At 35.3% G+C, this 26,004-nt stretch overlaps 1 protein-coding gene across 1 annotated transcript in view; it reads left to right on the forward strand.

Annotated features, from left to right (window-relative positions):
• The window catches only part of oplah (5-oxoprolinase, ATP-hydrolysing), a 50,400-nt gene extending 25,991 nt beyond the window's left edge, over window positions 1-24,409 (forward strand). Inside the window, 20 exon segments of the mRNA XM_042768274.1 lie at window positions 4,524-4,810; window positions 5,723-5,835; window positions 7,190-7,360; window positions 7,499-7,636; window positions 7,718-7,856; window positions 7,976-8,088; window positions 9,131-9,282; window positions 9,649-9,745; window positions 12,604-12,665; window positions 13,854-13,855; window positions 13,976-14,077; window positions 17,442-17,616; window positions 17,788-17,972; window positions 18,079-18,222; window positions 19,890-20,024; window positions 22,173-22,323; window positions 23,047-23,203; window positions 23,287-23,447; window positions 23,632-23,729; window positions 24,231-24,409. Of these exon segments, the coding sequence (XP_042624208.1) occupies window positions 4,524-4,810; window positions 5,723-5,835; window positions 7,190-7,360; window positions 7,499-7,636; window positions 7,718-7,856; window positions 7,976-8,088; window positions 9,131-9,282; window positions 9,649-9,745; window positions 12,604-12,665; window positions 13,854-13,855; window positions 13,976-14,077; window positions 17,442-17,616; window positions 17,788-17,972; window positions 18,079-18,222; window positions 19,890-20,024; window positions 22,173-22,323; window positions 23,047-23,203; window positions 23,287-23,447; window positions 23,632-23,729; window positions 24,231-24,329 (2,681 nt within the window). The 3' untranslated portion in view covers window positions 24,330-24,409.
• The last annotated feature ends 1,595 nt before the right edge of the window (window positions 24,410-26,004 follow it).

A 26,004-nucleotide genomic window follows, 5' to 3' on the forward strand; every position in this document is an offset into this window, starting at 1 on the left:
CTAAACACGCGAATGCATTCAAAATGTTCAAGCGACAAACCAGACGTGGTAGACACGAATTTGACGCTCTATTCACATTTGGTGTGAACGCAGCATAATGCCTGAGCAGCATTTGTGAGTGCAGGCTCAGCGCTTATTTGATTACAGCTGTTACTGGGGAAACCAGCGTTGCATATGCCGCTGTGGGAAACACCGCTTCTGTTATGATTACTAAGAAATATTTTAATTTGAATGTAGGATTGAAATGAACGCTGTTATTAGAGTAGTTAATAGTTAGCATAAGCGTGGCTAACGCTAATATAATGAGCATTAGAATTAAGTTTCTTTATTAATTATTTAATGTTCCTATAACTTTTATTAGGTTAAAAAACAGGAGGACATGATGATATTTACTATTTTTACACACCAGAGGCTTTTTAATGAATTGTGAATCTAAAATATGTGTGTTAGAGAATGCACAAATGGTTAACATTGTTTGTGTCATATCAGTCAGAAAAGCAGTTCTGGGCTTTTTTTTAATTTTGTTTTTTTTAGCTAACTTCGTTGTTATTCTTGGCTTCAAAATTAAATATGTACACAGTTTGTATTAAATGATAGTATAGTCAAATTTTTTAATGTTATTTTTATGTTTTTTAAGCATGTTTTTGTGTTTTGCTTTGGTACCGAAATTGGTACAGAGAACCGTGGATTTTCACTGGTATTGGTACCGAATACTGAAATTTTGGTACCGTGACACTATAGTGCAGTAATAAGAAACTGTCCCGAGACTTCATGTAGGCCTAATCATTCTTAGTGTCATTATTGGCCAATTCCAGCGTTGAGGACATGACATTCGCAGTCACGAAAATTTCAAGTGATCACGTAGGCGCCTCCCTGTCATGCATGAGCATTCATACTTTTCCGCACAAACACTTAAATATGGACAGTAATAGAGCACATTTATTTTACGTTAAAGCAATAGTATGGGATCCGCATTAAAATAAATCTTCAGAAGTCTACATCCAAGACAGGTGCAGTTGTAACCTGTAAATTGAAGGCTATTAGACATTTTAAAATGATCTGCTGCTCCTATTCGTTGATCATTAGTGTTCTTGTCGCACTCATAAACGTTTTAATTACTCTCATATTCTTTTTATATATATATATATATATATATATATTCTTATATAAATCGCTTATGCATTAGATAATTAAGATACAAAGCTTAAATTGTTAAATTGTACAAATAATTATAAAATGCTATAGACTGAGAAGATTGCAGTTTCGCATTTTGCATATGTGTAATAGTTTTTTACATGCAATAATACAAAATAAACAAACAAGATTTGTAATGAAGAAAAAAAAAGACAAATACAAATAAATGATGTAACCCTTCAGCACATCTCTCGAGCATCGCACTCAGCAGCATTCACACCGAACAACCAACTCTTGCACTCTCAGAGCAAATAGCGATACAAGTTATGTGAAACACATGGATTTTTTAAATAAGATAATAGTGACAATGAAAATTATATGACATTTAAATTAGTTTTGATGATTTGTCCTTCAGTCCGCCTGTGCATTTCTGACCGGCACTGGGCTGAATCTCCGTGATCTTTTCATTAAGAATGCAATTTCTAAAATGTTATTAAAATAAATTCATTTGATTCATTCAATGTTATGATACGGAAAGCCTGAAACAGATCACAGCAGTATATAGACCTACACAGTAGGCTATCAGTCATCAGCATGATTATATTGAGAGAACTTGAGTTTAAACAGAGGACGTTTTATTAATCCGTCCCTTCTTTTCAGTTTCAATGATTTATCTAAATTGTGCCAAGTTTAATTTATCCATTTCTTGTTTTAGTTTGGCTTAAATAATGGGAGCAAAATTATACAGTGCCTCACGTTGTACTGAAATAAAGGGAAGAATTCAATACACAACAATATCTTAATTAGTGAACAGATATCTTTTCCCCACGTAGTTCTTTGTCAAACAGGACAGGTAACAAATATCAAAGTATGTGCATGACAAAAATACATGCTGTTTTGTTAAAGGAATTTTAATATATAAATTAAAAATGTATTTGTGAAAATATTAAGTAATGTAAGAATATTAACATTGAGAATCCATGTATGTAGTCTAGCCTGCAGGCTACCTCTTTTAATGCTCTGATGCAAAGTAAACCACCATATCTTTAAGGTAATATAACACATGATTTATATTACAGTAAGTGGCCAACCAGAGTGTGCTTTCTACCGCCGCGAACGCAGCCCCCGCCGTGTCTTCAAAGTGCATTTGCAGCTTTTGACCACTGAGTGGCACTTTAACCACAAGTTATCAAACAAACGAATCAAAGCACATTTTTGGAAATAGCCGTCAGCTTTGCCTCGCTGGTGTGTTACATTTGATGGCTGCAGTCAGAGGAAAATGAAAGAAAAACACTGTATTTAAAATATTTAATATTCACAGATGAAACTTTAGTAGCCTGCTTAATAAGTTATGTTCGTTTCTTAGAACGAATAGAACACACACATACTTTGTTATTCGTTACCTGTCATTTATTTTGACAGATAACTACTTGAGGAAAAGATATCTGTCTGTACACTGATTGAAAAATTGTTGCCTGTTTTATAAATTATTTCCATTATTTTAGTAAAACGTGAGGCACTGAATAATTTTGCTCCCATTATTTTTCGACAGAATACAACTTACTTATCATGAGCCCAACATTTAGCAAGGCTTTTTTGTTTCTTAAATTAATTTTCAGATGCAATGGAAAAAACGGGATAAACACAAACACGAAATTCGTAAATAGTTAACAACATAGCCTAGATTAACCCACAGTAACAAAATTTAACCAATAAATTTGTTAACCCACAGTAACAAATTTTAACCGATTAATCACCTATTTTTTGAGAGGAAAAAAAATGTCATGTATAAGTCGCATTTTATTACATTCAAAAATAATAATGGTGGGCCTAATAATGTTATAATGTACCAACAGGATATTTTTTAGTTCCCCTCACTTTAAAACAAATCCTTTAAATTTAACTATCAGAACAGAACAATAATTAAAAATATATAATTCTAATGGATAAATATAATTGCAGTATATAATAATATAGGCTAAGCTATAAACAAACAAACAAAAACAAATAATAATAATTTAAAGCAAAACATAAGGTAAGGTTGGGCTTATCTCTTTTTTTCGGGACAAATCCAAACGTTTCAATATTCGTGATGTTGCCCATTTTGAAGCTAAACTATTATTCATTAGGTAAAATAGGCTTTGTAGTTCACGCGTGTTTCAGTATCGATGGAAAAAAATCATAATGAGCAAAAAATATGCCAAAGTGGGCCGCTACTCACGCCGAATGGCACGGTGAATGACTGCTTTTTCCAATGAATATGAGGCACCAGCTCAATCAAACAGCTGAAACAGATAATACTTCATTTTTGGTCACACAGTACAGGCATAATGCGAAACTGCAAAGTGTTAGCAGTTTGAAAAATCAAGAGTAATAGCAGAGTTAATAATAATTATTTCTAAATGCTGGACTGTTCTCATTTCGCTCTGCATATGGAACCAGAAGGATTTTTATTTTTTTTGCCAAGAACCAACTGAAATGAAAGCATTTACCTTTTAATCTGTGTGTGTGTGTATATACATATATAATGACTGTTTAATAACAATAGCATGCAGAAAGAGCCTTTGTGTAAAGGTCTTACTTTTAATTTTTGATGTGTAGACTGTAGCCTAAGACTATCCCACATTTTGAAATTAACTCACTGTAAATTTTCTAATGGTTTTTAAGTATGTTACGATGTTATATTATAATGTTATTGTTGTTTTACTTCCTCATTTCATCTCTATTTACAAACCAAAATTTTACAATTACAGTCAGTTTGCAACCTGTGCCTTTGCGCCACATGGCGGTAGTTTCGCGAATAACTTTAACACGCAACTGACTTGCAGTTTACGCAAATGTACTAAATTTGCATCTGTGAATATGAAATATTTTATCTAGGCCTACAGTGTTTTTCTGTACTACAGTATTTTCTGCTGACTGCAGCCGTCAAATGTAATATCGGTGAGGCAAAGCTGACGGCTATTTGTGAAAATGCACTTTGAAGTGTTCGCTTGATAACATGTGGTTAAAGCGCCACTCAGCGGTCAAAAGCTGCAAATGCATTTTGCAGATGCAGCGGCGGCCCACACTGTGGTAAGAAGCTTGTTCTGGTTGGCCACCTACTGTAGCTAATGTCACATGTGAAACCCCACCTGCTGACAGAAAAACACAAGCTAAATGGCACTGAATGCAGGTGATGTAGCATGTAGGAAGACCTGACTTACCATTATTTTTGCACTTAGGTTCATACATTTAAAATCTGCTATGACAGTTTCTGCCTTACATAATTCTTCCATGTTTCTCCAAATGTAAATGTCTTGATGTTATCATGTCATAAAGACTGGACTGAAAGCTACAATAACTCTATAACACAATTTATTGTGTTTCTCTCTTCTCTCCTGGTTCAGGTGGTCCTCTGACCTTCACTGATGCTAATCTAGCCCTCGGCCGCCTGCTGCCTTCTTTCTTCCCAAAAATCTTTGGCCCTGGAGAAAATGAGCCTCTTTCAACAGAGGAAACCATGAAGCATTTCCGCACTCTCACAATAGAAATTAATCAATACCTCTCAACTAACCAGTCATCAAGTAGTTCTGCAGGGGAGCACCATTCAGAAATGAGTGTTGAAGATGTCGCCATGGGCTTCATCAATGTGGCTAATGAGGCCATGTGCCGGCCAATCAGAGCACTTACACAGGTATAGCACACTATTCAGTCACTTTCAGTTTATATAGCTTGCGAAAGAGAATAGGTGTATTCTTTCAATCTTTTCATTCTTGGTTGTTGTGACAAAAAATATGACAACTTTTTTACATGTTGTGCAAATGACCAAAAAATCCAAGTTTGCACAAAATAAACTTAACTTATCTAGGTCACCAATCTCATCTGCTTATCTAGCCACTGAACTTATCTAGGCCATTATATACCCAGCTTTTGCCTACGACCCAGCGCAAAATATGGGTGTAACTTACTTTAAGTTGTAACTTGTAAACAGTGAAAGGCTTGCACTAAGAATGCAATAATACGGGTTTGTTTTGTTTTTTGTTTGTTTTTTTAACTAGGTACAATGAGATGACAGTATTCTACTCATACGTTGCCTTAATCAAAAATGTTCATTAATTTCAGCATTGCGTGATACTATTTGAAAGTGATTTCTGTCATTTTGACACATTATAAATTGTATTTACCTGTGAAAACAAGCAAACCTGGAATGAAACATTAGAATTTGAGGAGAAAAACAATATATTTTTCATGCATTCCAGTGAATTATTAATGGGATATATAAAAAATTAAACAGACCACAAGTTTAAAGTATGAGTTGTCCTTTTTCATACTATTAAAGCAGAATGCAAAGGGAAAAAAGAAAATAATCATGAGGAAAAGAATGCAGTGACTGAAAAGAGCTCTTGCCATAGATATACTTGTTATAACGTCATGTTAAAATACCAAGTGCTACGTTATTCTCATGATGTCTGAAAATAAATCATGAAGGAAAATCGACAGTTATCTGGCTTATGTAACATTTTAAGCAAGAAATGTACCTCTGTAAAGTATGTTCATGTCAACATCAATCAGATTTGACATGTTGAAAATCATCTCTCTCTTATAAGCTAAAGGCCATGATACATCTGAGCATGTGCTGGCATGTTTTGGAGGAGCTGGTGGTCAACATGCCTGTGCCATTGCAAGAGCCTTAGGCATGAAGACTGTCTTCATACACAAGTATGTCTATATGTTTATGCATGTGCATTATCTGTTTGTTTAAGTCTGTTGTTGTCGCATGCTTGAACAGGGTGACAACAAAATGCTTTTTCCAGACTCTGTTCTGCTGTGCTTAATGAACTCGTGATATTACAAAGCAATGAAGATAATATACAAATAAAATTGCTGTGGCAAAGGATGAGGCACATACAACACTTTGTTTCCCTAGAGGAGTCTTTATCAAATCAGTCATGAAAGTCACTTTATCAAATCAGTCACTTGTGAAATGAATGAGAAGCAATGAAAATATTTTACTGGTTGGACAGCACATCACCGCTGAAAAAGTCAGGTGACTGTACCACCTTGTTTAAATCTGTACCTGACAGGTAACTTTCAATAAGATGATAGCACTTCTGATCTTGAGTATTCACCACCTTATTACTATTTAAATCTGGCATTACACCATTTCAGATATTTTGGCCCTGTATGATGCTTGTGTTTTTTCTCTTTGTAAGTCATTTAGAAGAAGTGCATCTATTGAAGCTGGTGAACCTTTAGAGTTTGAAACCGCCATGAATCATCACTTAAATCTTGTTTTTTATCCGTTCTGATATTTAGTACAACAACATGATTCCAAGTCTGATAATACTTTAAGTAACAGATCTATAAGAAAGAATTAACATAGTTTTAGACAAAACTTGTTACTTTTTTTATTAGTCAGTTATAATTTCTTTTATTTTAATGTTTTAGTTGTTTAGTTTTAGTCTTAATTATAATATATATATATATATATATATATATATATATATATATATATATACACACACAAACAAATCAAGCATCAGAAGCATCAGGTATGTTGTAACAGGCAACAGGACTTCCTGAAGATTGAAGACAAATTTCATAAATACAACTGAAAACTTATCATACCTTGACAACTTTTTAAATGAGGAGGTTAAAATTTCACATAATTAGTCTGTAGTGGAAGGTTTGACATAGACTAATATTGGCAGTGATCAACAAAAAAAATCAACAAAATTCAATAGCCACTAAATTAATTTGTGAATCAAACTTGCCATATACATGCAGGGTGTACATGAAGTTTGGTGTGTATCTTCTATTGACTCTCATGACAAAAATTTCATTACGGGTCACATCTTGTGGCACACAGAAAATCTCTATAATCTATAACTTAAGACAATTAAGAACTGTGCAACTGTGATTTGGCTGTTCTTCATGTTCATGTTCATAATGTATTTTAAAATTAAATGCCTCATGATAGGCATTGGAAAGTGTTTAAGGACACTGACATGAAGTGCTTGCGTTTTTGAATTGATTTGATGACACTACAATGCAATACTCTTTTTCCTGTCAGATACAGCGGAGTGTTGTCAGCATATGGTTTGGCTCTGGCTGATGTGGTGGAGGAGGTTCAAGAACCGTGTTCTCTAAAATATGAAGCAGGTTCATTCTCTGATCTGGACAGCAGGATAAAGCAACTGTCTCAACGCTGCGATCAAATACTGTGCAAACGAGGCTTTAGCAGGTCACCCTCAAGATGCAGCCAGATTTCAAAGCATCTCTTTTTGCTTATCTATTGTGTCATTACCTTTGAACAAAAACAACTGATTATAGACGCAGTAACTTAATATAATGATAATAACATATGATTGTGTCTGTACAGTTCTCAGATCAATATAGAGGTTTTCCTGCACCTGCGGTATGAGGGCACAGATTGCGCACTCATGATCACAGCCGCAGGTCACCCCAGTAACGCCCACTCCTGCATGTCTGGAGACTTCAGAACAGCCTTCACTAAACGGTACTGCTATTTCCATTGTGAATGGTCAAAATGGCTTGTTGTTTCCTCTTCTGTCTCTCAATCTTTCTCTTTCTACATCAGATATCTGAAAGAGTTTGGGTTCACCATCACTGATCGGCCTATCATGGTGGATGATATCCGTGTACGCGGTTCTGGGAAATCTGGAATTAGGTCAAAAGTGCAGCCCAAAGCAGAGCAGAAATCTCCAAGTCCTATTAAGGTATTTAAACCTAGGACAATCAACACAACAGGTATCACACAAGAAAATTAAATTAATCCAATAAAATATACAGTAATGTTATTGTTGTTGGTGTTTTTTTTTTGTTGTTTTGGATCCAGATGACCCAGTGTTACTTTGAGGACCGTTATCTGGACACCAGCGTGTATCTATGGGAGAATCTTTCCTGTGATCACAGTATCCAGGGACCAGCCATCATTATTGATAAGAACAGGTGATTGATTTCCTGAAAGTTTCTAAATTCTACATTATACATAATCATTAGTGGTGCTTGCCACTCATTTCGAGGGTTTGATCAGACCTGTTAATATTAAAGTGTGTGTGTCATTCTGTAATGTTTGTTTTCTGGTAGTGAATGATTCTTTAGTTGTTGATGAGAATTGTGCTCTTAAACAGTCCTGCAACGCATGTGCAGTACTTGACAGAACACCCAACCATTATCCAACAGCAGCACTAATACATTTCTTTACCAAACCCGTGTAAAATAAAAACAGCGATCCAAACGGCACTTGTAGACCTCACTCTTTGTCGCAAATCTGTCACACACCCATTACAAATGGCACATGGCTGACAGACCACCTCAGACTTTTCTCTTTTCCGGTCATATGAGAATCGCAGGACTGAGAACAAGAGCACACCATAAACATAAATTGCTGAATTAGGACACAAATCAAATAGTAACTTTTCCCTGTGAATGCATCTTTGATGTGCATTTCCTGTAGAAAACTTATAATTTAACCTCCTAGTATGGGCACCTTAATTGTAAGCAGAAAAATAACCTGGCAAGGGTCACTAAAATAGATAGCAGACCACAATGTAATTTAGGTGAGGCGTACACTTCAAGTTGTGTAAGGAAAGCAGAGTGTATTCTAAAAGACTCTACTCATACTTTGTGTGATCAGTTTGTTCTATTGCCCTCTGAGAGATGATTTTTAATGCCTAGAGCAAAGATAAATATTTATAAAAGATCCTTTGTACCTGCTGCATTTGGATTTTTTAATCAAAAGGCTATGTGATTTAGTATGGTGGTTTTTATCTGTTTTGTGTGGTATGTGTTTGTATTCGGTATCACTGGTGTGGTCAAAGAGAAATTTCAACCATGGTTGATAATAAAGATGTATTGTATTGTATGTTCCAATTGAGGGTTAAGAAATGTTCTCATTGTTTATGTACACCATATAATATTTTTGATATTATGATTTTTTTATTATTATTTATTTTTTTATTAATATGTCTTCTTTGGTGCTGTTTGTCAGTACAATTCTCGTGGAGCCGGCATGTGTGGCTCATCTGACAGAGGATGGTGATGTGTGTATTGATGTCGGCACGGGAACGCAGTGTGTGTTAGGAACCGAACTCAACGCCATCCAGCTGTCCATCTTCTCCCATCGCTTCATGAGCATCGCAGGTCTGATGGGACAGGAAAAAAAATGACTGAATAAATAATGAATGAAGGCCTTTGTCAAATCAGAGCTGAAAGTCTTAAATCCATAAAGGCATGGCATTAAATGCTGCATGCATTACAATAATGGAGTATCTTCCTCAGTTTTTTTTTCTCTTCATGTAAAATGAAATCTTGAAAAATTTAACAAACATTGAACAAATTCTCATAACATGAACAAATACCTGTCAGTGGAGTATGAAAGCTTGTTTTACCTTTAAATTAAATAGAATTATCTGTGCCCACTTCATTTTGATTGATTTCACAGAAAACAAGACCTCTTAGGTCATTTGCTTCTCAAGTATCTAAAGCTTTGTGGTTCCTCAAACACAGAGCAAATGGGTCGTGTGCTGCAGAGAACATCCATCTCCACCAATATAAAGGAACGACTGGATTTCTCCTGTGCCGTGTTTGGACTGTACAGTTCCAGGTACACAAACACACACTAATAAATTACATTTCTTGATTGTTTTTCATTTGGAAGCATTAATTTTCTGTTGCTGCATGGCTGTCAAAGGTTTCAGATTTGACTGAAGTACAGTTAAATATCATTTCATTTCATTTCATTTCATATCATTTTAAAAGAACCAGAAAAAATACAAATATATTGGTAAAACCAATTAGGTTTGTTTACCCTGAAGCCTGAAATATGACAAAGTACTTAAATCTATTTTACTACTTGCATAAATCAATCAGATGACAGAATGCATGTAGTAATAGTGATAATTTAGAGGCCATTGTATGTCAAATATGAAACAGTAGGCTTTATAGGGTTAAGATTTTTTTTAACTATTCCTAAAAGTCATTTAAAGCACCAGATATAAACAGAATAATGTAATATGTCAGTATGCACAATATATCGGCACTGTGTTTTTGTTCAAGAAAAAAAAAATTACAATTACAAAAATTACATTTTTGAAAAAAATATATCTTTTTTTTAATGGTAATTTGAACTGTGTAGTAAAATCTGTTTTAGGCACAGACACAAAATCTTGTATAAATCATTCATATCCATTGACTATAACTCTCTGAGCTCAGTTATCTAACCAGCTTTCCAGAGCTACCTCTTCTGTTATTATAAACACTTATTTTCTTATTCAAACTGTAAAGTTTTCTCTTTAGCACAGTGCAAAAATAATATTTATCTGTCTGTCATATCATGTTATGATACCTAAAGTCACAGTGAAAAATCTCTTTAAGTTTTTAGTGTGTTTTTAATTTTTGTTACTTATCCAGTCTTACTCTGATTATGATTAAGAATCTGACAATGCATACTGTCAGATAAACACCTTAAACAGGTTGCTGTAATCAAGGTCATAAACAGCTTTTTTTTTTTTTTTTTTTTTTTTTTTTTTTTTTTTTTTAAGTAGATCGATTTTAGCCCAATACACCAATTCCTGCTGGCTCATTTATTGTGTACGTCTAAATCTGTAAATCTGAGAAAAAATAGACTATTTTATTGTTAAAGGTGCCATAGAATGCATTGATACAATATTTCAAATTGTTCTCTGATATCCACATAGAAGGTATGTGGCTTAGGTAAGGGCAAAAATTATCCAGAAACGGTTTTACATGTCTATTACAACCCTAGGATTTGTCCCTAGAATGAAATGGTCTGTTATTACCTTGTTTGGAAGGGTCATGAATAATAATGTTGAGCTCTAATCTGATTGGCTGTTTCACAGCGTGGCTCGTTTCAGAAGCTCACACAGCAAACAGATCTCTACTGTCCAGTGTGAACGATGGAGAGATTTGGCATCCAACCTTATATGTTTGAGCCTGTATCAGATGCAGGAGCTGTGATGTACTCTGAAATACAAGCGTGAAAAATAATCATACTTCAGTTCTCAAACAAAAAATATTTTAACAAATTGACTAGAGGCCTTGTCAAATGACAATAGTTTCAACTTAAGTGGTGGAGAAGGTCACGTTAGCTAGGAGCAGCAAGTGAGCTATCTGTAAGCATTAACCATTAATACTGTCTCTTTACACATTGCATTCCATCATGCCACATAAAAATAAAACCATGTCTGCATTTATCAGAGAAATGACAAACAAGTGCTACTCTACACTGCTCAAAACTCACATTTGAATAATCAGTGGCAAATTCTTTAAATATGAAAACATACTTACAGACTGTGAGTCAGAACAGCCGGCATTGTAGTCTACCCTCCCAGGATCAGGAAACAGTCCTCCATAAAATGTGCTGCAAACATCTGAATCTTTGGGTTGATCTGTTCAGGAACAGTATTGTAAATACAACTTAACATCTGATTTCTAGTCGTGTCGTCTTTTGAAAGGCCAAACAAAAGTATTTTTGTTTCGCAACAAAACACACAGCATCTTCACAACAGGGCGGTGGCAGTGGCAGCAACAATAAAGTTACACCTTCTTTCTTTGCATGAACATTTGGGTGGCATTATGCAAATCTTCCCACATCATGACGTAGACATGTGGGGGCATTTAAACATGGCGTTTTAGGAGGGCGTGGACCATTCTTAACTTTTATATCTCTTTGAGTTTGAGACTTTAGTCTTTGCAACTTTAGGTTTCTTATCTATTCATGAACAGCTTGTAACACTCCAAAGAGAAAGGAAAACTTGAAGTCGCATCATATGACCCCTTTAACCTCCACGTAAATAGGTCGTCATATTTAGATATCTATGCTAGTTACTTGGAGTTTGCTAGTTAGCTAAGGTAAACATTACTGTATTAGCATCTTGCATTCGATCAACACAGGGTAAATTTTCATCAATGTTGTTAGCTCACTAAGAAACATTCAATTTGAACAGAAATGGCTTCAACAGCCAAGTAGTGGATAAAATCACTACTTACTGCTTGCGGTAGGGGTTGTAATGGCAGTATAGCTGAAATTTCCCCCTTCTTCAATATCAAACACTGAGTGAAAGCCTGCTTGATATTGTCCCAGGTTCGAAAAACTGTCAGTGGTGAAATGGGCAAAGCAAACAAACAACTTTGAATTAAATTGTTGTGGTATCCGGTTATAGATAAACATCAACCATGCCTGTTGACAGTGGGAAGGCTATGAAAAGTGCTCACATCCCCTGCACAGCATGGAACATAACATTTATTTCCATGATCTGCCATTTTCGCTATTGTTCTCGCTTGTTTCTTCACAATACCTGCAGAACTTCTGATGATTTAGCTGTGCAGGTCCGGCTGGCCTAGAACATGGGCTGGTATATGCAAATGTTTGGGGCATAAATATTAATTATCCTGACTGTAATGTCACAGTCGGTGTTATGTTGGGATTCGCCTCTTTTTCAGTGGTCTTTTGCGCGCACAAGATTTACATAAGAAGGAGGAAACGATGGTGTTTGAGGCTCACGGTATGTCATTTCCATTTATAGAACTCTTATTATTCAACTATGCCAAGGTAAATACGGTTTTCTATTCTATGGCACCTTTAAACTTTGTGAAAGAATATATCAACAAGTAATTCAGACATGAGAGGAGGAAATTTCCTGCAGACATTTTGGATTACACCTGTGAATGCTTACATTTTACCATAACCCTTTTAAACCCTTCTAAATCCTTAAAACAGTTTTGTATTATATATTTTTTAAGTTATCTGCGTATGTTAACACAGGATGAGAATCAGGGCAGATACAGGAAAAAACACACAATCACTCTCTGCCTACCTCTCTCTCTCTCTCTCACACACACACACACAACCTCATTAGTAATGGCAGTCTGAGCTGTACCTAATCAAAGTCCCTTTCAAGGAAAGTCTGTTCACTCGGCGGCCATATTTGCAACCCCTCCGGACAGTTCATCCAAGACCAAGTCCTATCTAAGTGAATAAGATAATCCTGAAATCACAAAAACTGCCCTATGAACTCACAAATAAATTACATATTTCAAATCAGCAACAAAATCTGAAATGAACTGCCCCATGAATGTTGTTTTCTTGTTAAAAAAAAAGAAGCTTATTTTTCAGGCTAGATCAGCTAATGCGCATGCGCAGTCATAACCGCTAGTGAGTGATGCCTCATGGTACCATCACAGAAAATCACTTTCCAGAACTTTCTCGTTAACCATTCCTGGCTGGTGAAATGATCTTCCCACCCCTATCCGGAATGCTAAATCCCTGACAATTTCAAGTGACAGATGAAAACTTATCTCTTTCAACGCTACTTGACTTCATCATAAATTTAAAAACAAAAATAATAATTATTCCTTTCCTTTCTAGCTTTTACTTATTTGAACAAATGCCTGAAACTTGGTATTACAAGCACTTCCTGTGTCTCTAAAAGAAGAATCGCTTTATGTATTTCCCAACTGTAAGTCGCTTTGGATAAAAGCATCTGCAAAATGACTAAATGTAAATGTAAATATATACACAGCCTAACATACTGTGGCGTGATGTAGATTGACTAAAGGAAACCCAGAGATCCCTGATAGCACACTTACAGCTGTTCAGTCACTCTTTAGTGGATGATCAGTTTTTGTTAAGTTTTTGTTTGACATTTTAAATTTGAATATCAGAATCTGAAAAATGCTATACTTTTTAACAGATGTATGTGTTATTGATGTCATTTGAATAAACAAAGGAACAAAATTAATGTACAGTAAAGAAGAAATCAAAATTTTTGTAATAACTGTAAGTTTGAGAAAGGGTTCTTTTGATGTCTTTCAGATAAAGGCGGCAGGAGGGAGCATGCAGGAGGGAGATGTGATTCTCAGTAATCATCCGTGTGCAGGTGGCAGTCATCTACCAGACCTCACAGTCATCACTCCTGTAGGTTACTTGTGATAAGTTTTCAGTAGTTTCTTTTTAAATTATCCATAAACACCGTCATAAAATTTTTTGGCTTGTTTTTCACCCCAAAATTTGAAATGGAGCCTTGTTTCTAATTACTGTAATGTAACCGGTTTTTTTATTTTTTAAATCTCATTGCTGTGATACAATTATTCAATGTAACAAACAAGAACAAACATAGTTAAAATTTTATACAATACAGGTCAAAAGTTTGGAATAATTAAAATTTACTTAATAATTTTAAAAGAAATCTACTCACCAATATTCAGCAAGATTACTCATTTAAAAAAAAAAGAAACAGTAGAAATATTACATATTTATACTGCTTAATATTTTAGTGGATACTGTGATACACTACCTTTCAGAAGTTTGGGGAAAATTAAGATTTTTTTATATTCATCAAGGACACTTTAAATTGATGAAAAGTGACAGAAAGACATGTATAAAGATACGTATAATGTTACAAAACATTGAAAAAATCGAACACATTAAAACTAAAAAAAATTATCACGTTTTTCAAACAGCTATTTTAAACACTGACAAGAATAAGAACTATTAAAATAATTGAGCACCAATAATAAGTGCTAAAAATGTATTGTTGTTGTTGTTGTTAACTCTTTCCCGGCCAAACACAAAATTTTCCAGGTTTCTGCGTTCTCGCTGTTATACGCTCCTGAATGAGTCTATAATGTGCAGATCATAAACACATGCGAGGAAGACGCAGAAACGAGCGAGCTCGTATGTATTGTTAGGTATTTAGGTAGGGAAAGTACTGACTAACATGAAAAGTAAGAGCCCAGATGATGTCACTCACCTGTGCATGATGAGGTTGCCGCGTGTTTAAGAGGCAGTAAGTGTCTTAAGGTGTATTCACACCTGTCTTGTTTGGTTCGATTGAAACAAACTCTGGTTCGTTTCCCCCTTTGGTGCGGATCTTTTTGGCAGGTGTGAATACAGCAGTCGCACTCTGGTGCACACCAAACAACCAAACCGAGACCCAGCTGAAGAGGTGATCTCGGTTCGGTTCCAAACGAACTCTGGTACGGTTCATTTAAGGTGTGAATATGATCCGACCTCGATCCGACCCAACTGCAGAAAGCACTGCACCTTTTGAGTTAACAGTCTGGAGAAGACGCATAAAAATGCGGATGTGTTCAGCAAGTTCAGCGAAAGGATGAAGGAGAGTGGATTTGAGCGGTCTTCCACAAGTCATGTTGAACGGTTTCTTCCCCATAGAAGTACATTATAAGGAAACATAACGTGGTTTAACGTACCTTAACAACGACCGGGGAAAACCAAACTTCTGTCAGATTTTACTTATAATAAACACCATTTTGCATCCACGTTAAGCTGTTTCCGTATAATGGACACCTGTGGGGGAGAAAGTTATATTAACTTAATATTAACTTATTATTCACTTCATATGCTGAATAAGAGCTTGTTCTTATGAGTAGCAAGTGATTATTATAAATAAAATTTGACAGTTGTTTGGTTTTCCACGGTCGTTGTTAAGGTAGGCTACATTAAACCACGTTAAGCTGTTTCCTTATAATGGACTTCTATGGGGGAGAAAACGCTTAACGTGATATTATTCAATTTATCTGTGGAATAAGGGCTCGTTCTTTTGATGGTAGTTAGTGTTTATTACAAGTAAGGTTGGACAAATTTGGTTTTCCCTGGTCGGTGTTTAGGTACGTTAAGCATTTAGAATGTCCCCACTTATTTTTAAATTTTTTTTTATTTATTATTTTTTTTTAAAAATATTTTTTAAAATATTAAATAAAATATATTTAAAATGCTTTTTTTATATCATTTTCTTTGACAGTATGCCATGGTAGTCGCACATAAGAGCATGCTCTCTCCACCGGAACCGTCTTGCAGCACTTCTTCGTCTTCGCGAAATCCGTGTTACACCATCATATAGATGACATTGTCTCATCTGATGTTCATAAGTGTCTACATACTACGTTTGTAGCTAATAACAGAAAATCTGTAAAATAATAACAATTGAACTACAAAAAATATCCATGATTAGCCTGTTTTCGAACTTCCTGATTTTCTCTGCTTAAGAATTTATGTCCAATGAATGGATGACTTTAGCACACGTGTGGTTTTGTTTACAATTTTTGGTTCACTTGCAAAAAGGGCAGTGTGAAAGTGAACCGCACCAAACAAAAAAAATCAACATTGTATTTGGTCCGGACCAAAGCAAGTGAACTAGCGGACTTTCCTGGTGTGAATACACCCTTAGACTTAAAAAGAAAAACGCTGCATGTGTGTTCAGATGTGGAAGAAAAGCTCTCGCCTCAAATCGTGTACTCTCATTGTGTTAGCCAATTATTTATTTTTTTTTTTTTTGTGTGTGTTTGTTACTGTGATTTTGTTATAAAAAGGAAAAAGAAAAAAAAAGAAAACTTGAATGAAAATCATATCCACGCTTGGACTGGACTGAGAACGCGGGACATCTATGCTGCATGTCGCGGGCCAGAATGAGGTTGGGGCAAAATGCAGGTGAGTGACCTCTTTCTGGGTGGCTGTTAGTTGGCACACACACACCATTGCATCCCTATATCTGGGTTAGGACTGCCTCCCACAGTATCTCACGTCATGTAGGGAAAGTTGATTGGTGTTATGACCGATAAACAAAAATAAAACCCCTGGACGGCTGTAGTAGCGATATATTTTAGCTCGTGTCATAACAGCATGCATATGGATATGAAAAACAATGCGATCATCAGCAGTAATATAAATATAATGCAAAAAATAAATTAAATGAAAAGTGCCTGATGATACCGAATGAAATGTCAATCCAGGAAGTGGTAAAGGTAATCAGAAAGTTCAGATATTCATAAAACTAAATTTTCTGGGGGCGATGAAATTTTAGTGAAAATCATAAAAAATGCTGGCGATGGCTGGCAGCTTATTCCCAAAACGCCAGCGGGGAAAGAGTTAAGAAGAATCTTGTGACAAGACTGAAGGAATGGCTGCTAAAAAATTCAGCTTTACCATCACAGGAATAAATTATATTTTAAAATATATTAAAACAGAAAACCATTATTTTAAACTGTAATAATATTTCACAATGTTACTGTTTTTACTATTTTTTTTTATCAAATAAATGCAGCATTGGTAAGCATTATAGACTTAATAAAAAATAAATAAATCTTTATCATTCTAAACTTTTCATAGTGTGGATGCAGAAATTCCAATGCAAAAAATCAAAATGATCCTAATAGTAGGATTAAATTTCCTTAAGCAAAACTGCTAATTTTGCAGGATAACATGAGCTGCACATGTACTGACTTGATGACAGACTTGATGAGATTTGCTCTGTGTTATGCAGGTGTTTCGTGATGGCATGAGAGTTCCGGTATTCTTTGTGGCCAGTAGGGGGCATCATGCTGATATAGGAGGCATCACTCCAGGCTCCATGCCCCCCCACTCCACCTGTCTACAACAGGAGGGGGCCGTCTTCACTTCCTTCAAACTGGTCACGGGTGGAGTTTTTCAGGAGAAAGGTTAGAAGAGATATCAATCAGGTTGAAGTCAGTGTAACAAATGATACTGAATGATTATCATATTGTTATACCAGGGTATTTCCATGGTCTGTCTATTAAAGATTGATGGTGGTTTTTTTGTTTGTTTTTATTTGTTTTTTCATTATTCATAGTCATCTTTATATCCATCAGCTGTGACAGAAGCCCTCATGACACCCGCTCAATATCCAGGATGCTCTGGGACACGCAATCTCCGTGACAACCTGTCAGACCTTCGGGCACAAGTAGCAGCCAATCAGAGGGGTTGTCAGCTGGTGGGGGAGCTGATTGCAAGCTACGGATTGGAAGTCGTCCAGGCATACATGGGATACATTCAGGTGTGTACATTTGTCTGACGTATTAAATATAGCTAATGAAAATCTCAGCTTGAGGTTTATTGTCAGGGTTTGGTTTGTTATCTTAAAGTTCCCTGTGTATATTTAGAGTAACGCAGAGCTTGCCGTTCGAGACATGCTGAAAGATTTCGCCCGTCGGCGGCGACAGGAAACGAGCTCTCTTGAGGTTGAAGCAGAAGATCAAATGGACGATGGGACACGGATCAGATTGAAGGTCCAGATTGATGAGCAAGTAAGAAATCATTTTCACTTTTGCAGATTTCAAATCAGTTTCTGAATTAGAACTCAGTAAAACCATCTTGTTTCCATCTTGATCATTTATCCCCTCCAGGTTTCATACTAAATATAATATTGAGAATTAGGGCTGCACGATTAATCGCATGCGTTTATCATTTGCATCTTGTCAATAAAGCCAGTTCTGTGATTAGGTAGTATAAATCTCCAGCACGTGCTTTCAGATGGAGCAGCATTTACTGCACAGAGCTGTAGTTCACTGATGAGTAGGGATGTAACGATTAACTGCGAGCCGGCTAAAAATCGATTAAAATATGTGATGATTCAAATCAGTTGAGATGCTAAACAAATCGCAATTTAAATTTAATTTTAATTAAAAACTACTTATGTTGCATGTATGCAGCGTCTTTGTTTGGATCATGATTAAAATGCAGTGGTTGCCTCTAATTTAAATGGAAAGAGCACAGACAAGGCCTTAATTTGTTTATATGTAGATATTTATTTGATTTGTGTTATTTATTTGATTTGGGGCTTGTTTTAAAATTTCAATTTAGTTTTCCTATTTGCATTTACATTCTATTTAAATTGAGTCATTTAACAGAGGCTTTTATCCAAAGCAACTTACAAATGAGGACAATAGAAGCAATCAAAACCAACAAAAGAGCAATAATATGCTCTATTAGTATATTATTATAGTTATATTTAAATTTCACAAAGAAATGTACAGCGTTTTGTCCAAGCAATAATAAAAGGACACATTTAATTCCTAATTTGTCTTAAATGTCATTTTGGTTAAAAAAATAAAAAATCGTGAATCGAATCAAATCGTGAATTGAGTGAATCGTTACATCCCTACTGACAAGCTACGCAAAATCGCGTTCATAATCGCAGACGATTTAATCGGGCGATTATGAAATCGAAGAAATCATTCCACGATTATGAAAGCTGTTTGCGTAGCTTGTCAGTGAAGTAGGGCACTGTGTAGTAAATGCTGCTCCATCTGAAAGCACGTGAAAATACCACATTTAATAACATGTTTTTACTCCAAACTCACTTCATAACGTTAGTCGAGTGTTTGACGTAAATCCTTCTGTGAGATGATGTGGCTTCTTATACAGAATAAGGCAGGCAACATATTTCATAGTATTCCAAGTAGTGATAAAGGCTATGTCAATTAGCATTGCATTATTATATACTTTATTATAATAAAAATTATAATAAGACGAACTCAGATAAACCATATGTTGCCGTAGTCGTGTGTTTATTAGTCACGTTGAATTATTGAAAGCAGTTAAATTAAAAAAAAAGTTAAATCTTCTGTTTATTCAGCAACCGCTATTGGGATTTCCTGGGTTTCTTCTGCGAGGCGTATTTGGCGTTTCAGCGCGAGAACACCCTCTGGCCTTCAGCTGGAGATTTACTGCTAATCACAGAATTGTGCTTCACTGAAAGATACGCATGACAATTGCAGCTTCTGCCTAATTGCGATTTATCGCCTTTGCGATTTAATTTCATTTAATCATACAGCCCTATTGAGAATATTGAATAGTCATTTTTATTAAATGAATATAAAACTGCTGTATTTATGTGCTAAGATGACAGTAAAAAATACAGTGCAGTACATTGTTGATCAACGCTTCTGTCCATCTGTGTGTCTGTCTGCAGGGGAGTGCAGTGTTTGATTTCACCGGCACGGGGACAGAAGTGTGGGGTAACTGTAATGCTCCTCGTGCCATTACCCTCTCTGCCCTCATATACTGCCTGAGATGCATGGTGGGCCAGGACATCCCCCTCAACCAGGTGACACACATACACAACAGACATACCAGCAACTGCTTGTTTACTCACATTCTTCAAACTATCTTCTGTTCAGCAGAAGAAAGAAATTCTTGAGGGTGAGTGAATGATGACAGTATTTTCATTTTTGGTCGAACTATTTAATAGAGATTGAAGGGGACTAAACAAACCAAAAGATAGTAGCAAATTAGGGTTTTTTAGGAGAAAAACAACAGATTTCATGTGTAGTAATACTTTTATGGTAAACTATTTTGTTAGATATAACAGTGTTTAGAAGAACAAAGAACCTTTAAGAGACACTGAGAGCTGGAGGAGAGAGACCTTTAAACAGAGAAAGACAAGTAACTTGAACTGCAGGTCGATAATAATTTATAAAAATGCACCAATATGGATTTTCAGAGCCAATTCTGATAACTGATCATTTGTGAATGTGACAGTCGGTGTGACTGTATTACAGATGTTATGCTGTTAAACTAGTATAATAGTATAGTGGTATATTATATTACAAATTAGACCATTATCAGTTGTATTGTGTCAGTTTATATGATTATGGTTATAGTGATGAATTGCTGTAAAGCAAAGTAGAACAAAAGATGTCATACATACACTATCGTTAAAAGGTTTGGGTCTGTAAAATTATTCATGTTTTTGAAAGTCTCTTATGCTATCCAGGGCAGTGTTTATGTAATAAAAACTGCAATAAAACATTAATATTGTGAATTGCATGGTTGAACTTTATTTTTAATGAAGTTCCAGCTCACATGTTCATTTCATTTCACCACGGATTCCTTTGTAAACAAGCCACAGGTCGACACTGGATATGCATAGAGACTGAGATGAAAAACAATGCTGTGCTGTCTATACTGGATCTGACAGGAATGTTGCAGCACACTTATGAGAGTAAAAAATATTTGTACTATGTGTCACTACTGCTTTGTTTGAGATCGCTTGATATGTCCTGATTATGTGTACGTGTCTAACCAAAGTTAACAAAAGAAGGCTCCAGCTATGAAGGACGTAGCTTGTCAAACAGACACACAGTAAGTTAGTTTACTTGGTATTAAACTTGGTTTAAAAATAAAAAAGTACTTTAAAGCGGACATAACATGCACAGTTTCTGCCAATCTCACATTAAACTTGAGTACCTATAGAGTAATATTGCATCCTTCATATCTCCGAATAGTTCCGTGGGCAGAGCTAGAGAGTCACAAGCACAAGCAGCTTTTGCGTAGCAATCGTCTACAAGCTGTGACATTGACATAAATACAACAGGGACAAAAACTCTATTGACTTAAATTAACTATAGCTAACGAATTAACAAATGAAGCATGTTGATGGGCGAGCTCTTGCTCTCTCTGGTTGATGTGTCTCTTCCTGGAGAAGTGCCCATACAAGGAATTCTGCCCTTTATGATGTCATACGGGGCCATACTCAAAACAAACTTTCTGAAACATACGAATCCTGAAGTCCTAAGTCGTTTTTTTGAGACTTTGGTAATGTTTAACATGAGAATCCAACTCTTTAGCAGTGTAAATAAGTCAGAATGCATTGAAATAGCATTAGACTTCCTCTTTAATCTTAAGTCTTCTAAAGGAACACAATTGTATTTATTGATGAATATATTTAATGTACTATATGCTTTTATTAACATATAAATATCAATGTACATACACAGAAGATCAAGCATGCCTGCTTGACACGCAAGATTTTTTGCACATAATTCTACTCCAATTTTTGTTTACAAAGATTTTGTTAGACTAAATCGATATACATGCACATAGTTGTGTGGGTAGTTGATCTGTCATCTAAATTTACTCTTACTGGTGTATATATATTTGTATAAAATCTTTATAGACAAAGGATAGGTTGCACTTTATTTTAAGTTGCCCTTGTTACAGTGCTATTACAAAAAATGAATACTGAGTAATATTAATATTAACAACGTGCTTACTATGGGGTCAGGGTTAGGGTTTGATTACTGTAGGGTTGTAATTGCATAATTTGCATGCTTAATTTACTGCTATTACTGAAGTAAGTAGATGTAACCTATAACAAGGACACTAAAATAAAACTTTATTACACTTTTGCGAATATAATGATTTGTAATTAGCAGGAAAGACTTTGTGTGTGATGAAGTGCTTTGTGTTTCAGGGCTGTCTGGCCCCTGTTAAAGTCATCATTCCCCCTGGCTCGATCCTGCAGCCGTCTCAGAATGCTGCGGTAGTGGGCGGTAATGTGCTGACCTCACAGAGAGTGGTGGATGTCATCTTCAAAGCCTTCCAAGTGTGTGCGGCATCACAGGTGTGTCATATCAGTCAAAATCCAGTCCTGGCTTTCAGACCATGCGGTTTTGACTGTTTGTTATATAATGCTTTACATGAGTATAATGTATGTATACAGGTAAAGTAAGATGTATATACAACTTGAATATATTGCTGGGTGATAATATAGTTTTTCAACAATATAACATTGAGACAGTTGAGATTTGCTATATAGTACATACCTTAACGTGACTGTACTCTGTTAGGTTAGGATTGGATATACTTATAGTAGTTACTTTTTTATTAATGAATTATAGTAGCTTAAGTATTGTTCATTTGTAAATTAATTTGAGTTACTAATTCGTTATGTGGTGATATTGAGAATGATAAAACCTGTGAGGTTTTGTTCTATTTACGTACTGTATAACAGTTTGGTTTAGTGATAAGCCTAATTACTATTTGGTATATAAAAATTTGGTTTGTGCATAAAAATGATGCAGTTAAATATTTCAATCATATTGCCAACCCCTAAACAGTTTAACTAAGGAGTTAATTAAAAGTATGATTTATGAATTGATATTTTTGCATGAAAATGAAAATCGATTAAAATTGAGAAATCAATATTTTTTACCCAGCCCTAAAAATAACACATTCGTATCATTAGTATTATCTTTAGTCCCCTAGTGTGCATCTTTGACAAGGAATGAAAAACTAGATGATGTTTATGATCCTACTTATTGCATTCTCTCATATTATTTTTTTAGGTTGCATGAACAACATTTCGTTCGGCAGTGAGAAAAGTGGTTATTATGAGACGGTTGCCGGGGGTGCGGGGGCGGGGCCAACCTGGAACGGGCGCAGTGGCGTTCACACTCACATGACAAACACACGCATCACTGACCCTGAGATCCTGGAGAGCAGGTCTGACTATGTAACAGCATTATAGAAATGTTCCATTCATTCATAATGCATAAGAGATTTTTAAAGTTGAGTTGCTGTCTCAGGTATCCAGTGATTCTTGAGCAGTTTTCCCTGCTGCCCGGTTCTGGAGGGGCAGGTCTGTACCGCGGCGGTGATGGTGTGATCCGGAAACTTCGATTTCGTAGTCCAGTGGTTCTGTCGGTATTAACAGAAAGGCGTTCTACACAGCCCTATGGCCTACATGGTACCTTCATCTGCAGTATATTTATATGCTTTCATATATGTGCTTAAGTATATATATATATATATATATATATATATATATATATATATATATATATATATATATATATATATATATATATATATATATATATATATATATATATATATATATATATATATAATATAATTCTTGGTTCATTTAGGAGGTAAAAATGGAGCACCTGGGCTGAATTTGTTACATAAAACGGATGGCAGAGTTTTAAATTTAGGGGCCAAGAATACCATCAGCCTGGACCCTGGGGTAAGACAAACAGTGTGTTTTTGCATACTTGTAAATACATTCAAATCAATATTAGCTTTTTTGAAATGAGATATAAACAGTCATATCTGTTAGAAGGAATAAAAAAGTTTTACAATTCTAACTTTATTTGCAAGATATAAACTGAGAAGTGCAAGATGTTAACTCAGAATTGCAAGAAAAATTAGAAAAATAATTCTGAATTTATATCTCACAATTCTGACTTTTTTCTCAGAAATGCCAGAGTCAATCTCAGAATTCTGAGATAATAAGCAGCAGTTACCTTTTTTATTTCTTTATTCCATGATGTAAATAGTCTTGAGTACATGTCAGTGTTCAGGAAAAAGCTCTTTTATTCTACATAAGGATGTTCCACCCTTAATGATCACATCTTGTTATACAACTATGTCTTTCTTTAAATGTCTTTGTTGTTTAAGAATGGTTTTGTGTTAAGTGAGTTGTTGACTATAGACATTTTCATTAAAATGGTGGCATACATGACAGGACATGTTCAGTCTGTTCACCCCTGGAGGAGGTGGTTATGGAAGTGTGGACAAACAGGATGGAGGCCATCAGCTTCCTTCTAAACGCCGTTGCCTGTAGGAGCACAGAGAAACAAAAGGAACTGGACAATAGAAACTGTTTCTGAAGACAGCTGAAATAAAGTCCATTGAAACCTCTTATATAAAGTGTTTTTTTTTTTCTGCTACAGTGCTTTACAAAGGTTTGTTATAGACTTAATGTACAGTAGTGACAGAATCAGTTATCAGTATTAACTGAATACAGTCAAATGTTATGCTATTACCATGAGCTGGATGGGAATCATTGATAATGAGATCATAGTAATGGGTGTTAACATACCTAAAGCCCAATGGGTTCCAGCATAAAGACAAGCGGTTTGGAAAATGGAGATTTGTGTCCATTGTATATAATTTCCCACACAAACACTGGAACTTATTTCAGATTCCACGTATTTGTAAATAAATAAAAACAACAAAATATACCAAGGGCCAAAATAAAATGTGCATGGGCTTTATACCTACAAATAGCCTAAATTAATAAATCTGTTTTACTTCAGTCATTAATTTATTTCTATGTTGTTCCGAATTATTATTTTTTCTTTCTGCGCTACATACACATGAGAGAATGTCAATCAAACATCAGGGTGGGTTATGACATCATTGGCTGATCAAGGCAAAAGTTCCTCAGCCTGCTTATGAATCTTCAAACGTGAATTTTAAGAATCGGGGGAACGGTTGAAAGCAGAATTTGAAATATAGAAATTCAGCTTATGAAATGCATCTGGTGTGGAAATAAATTCCATGACGCGCTCCAATAGCAATTGTTAACGTTGTATAGATCTAAATAGTTTATTATGATTATATTTTGTGATGCCTGGTGTATTTTTGTCAATATTTTCGTAAGTGCAGATTGTTCCTCCATTTACACGTGTTCAAGCATATTTTGGAAAATAATAGTAACGATATGCTATAAATGCTACACATAATCGAGTCAGTCGAGATCTGAATAAATATTAAGCATAATGCTATTCATTAACAGACCTAACTCAAAAACAGCGCTGTTCAATGATTGTGAAGGGTCACTTTGTTGTGCTTCAATTTTTGCACAGGGTGTTTTCACAGAGCCTTATTTCAAAACTCCAATGCTGTTCAAATACTTCAATAATCCGAGAAATAAAATAAAGAACAACCCCATTGTCTTTTAGGAGAAAGAAAAATGAACTCAACTGGATGTAAAATAGATTTTGTAAAACGCTTTTATCTTATATTTTCATTATTTGTATTCCCTGCGAATCGAACTGAAGATATCTACACAGTCTTAAAAATAAAGGTTACAAAAAGCATGCCATAGAAGAACCATAGTTCTTAAAATAACCTTTATTTTTCTTTGTGTGTCTGTAAGATAGAGAGAGAAAGGGCATTTTAAAAATCTAATTGACAATTCTTCCGCTATAAAGAACCTTTTGTGGAATGGAAAGGTTAATTAAATCGTTCTTTATATAAAAGTGGTTGGATTTGCTTGAGATATCAGAAAATGAATAATGAATTTGCCACGTCGGTTTGTATTTGGAAGTATTCGAAAATGCTTTTAAAAAATCCCTCCATATAGCGTAGGCTAACCTGTTAAACAGAGCATAGTAGAAATAGCGTTATTAATAACACGAAGGCCATTTCGAAACATTTCAAAAGGATCAGCTAAGCTATGTTGGATATTTTGATTCTGACCCCTCGAAAGTGAACACACACTATATTCATAA

This window comes from Cyprinus carpio, chromosome A12 (assembly GCF_018340385.1).
Source record: "Cyprinus carpio isolate SPL01 chromosome A12, ASM1834038v1, whole genome shotgun sequence".
NCBI classification, from domain to species: Eukaryota; Metazoa; Chordata; class Actinopteri; order Cypriniformes; family Cyprinidae; genus Cyprinus; species Cyprinus carpio.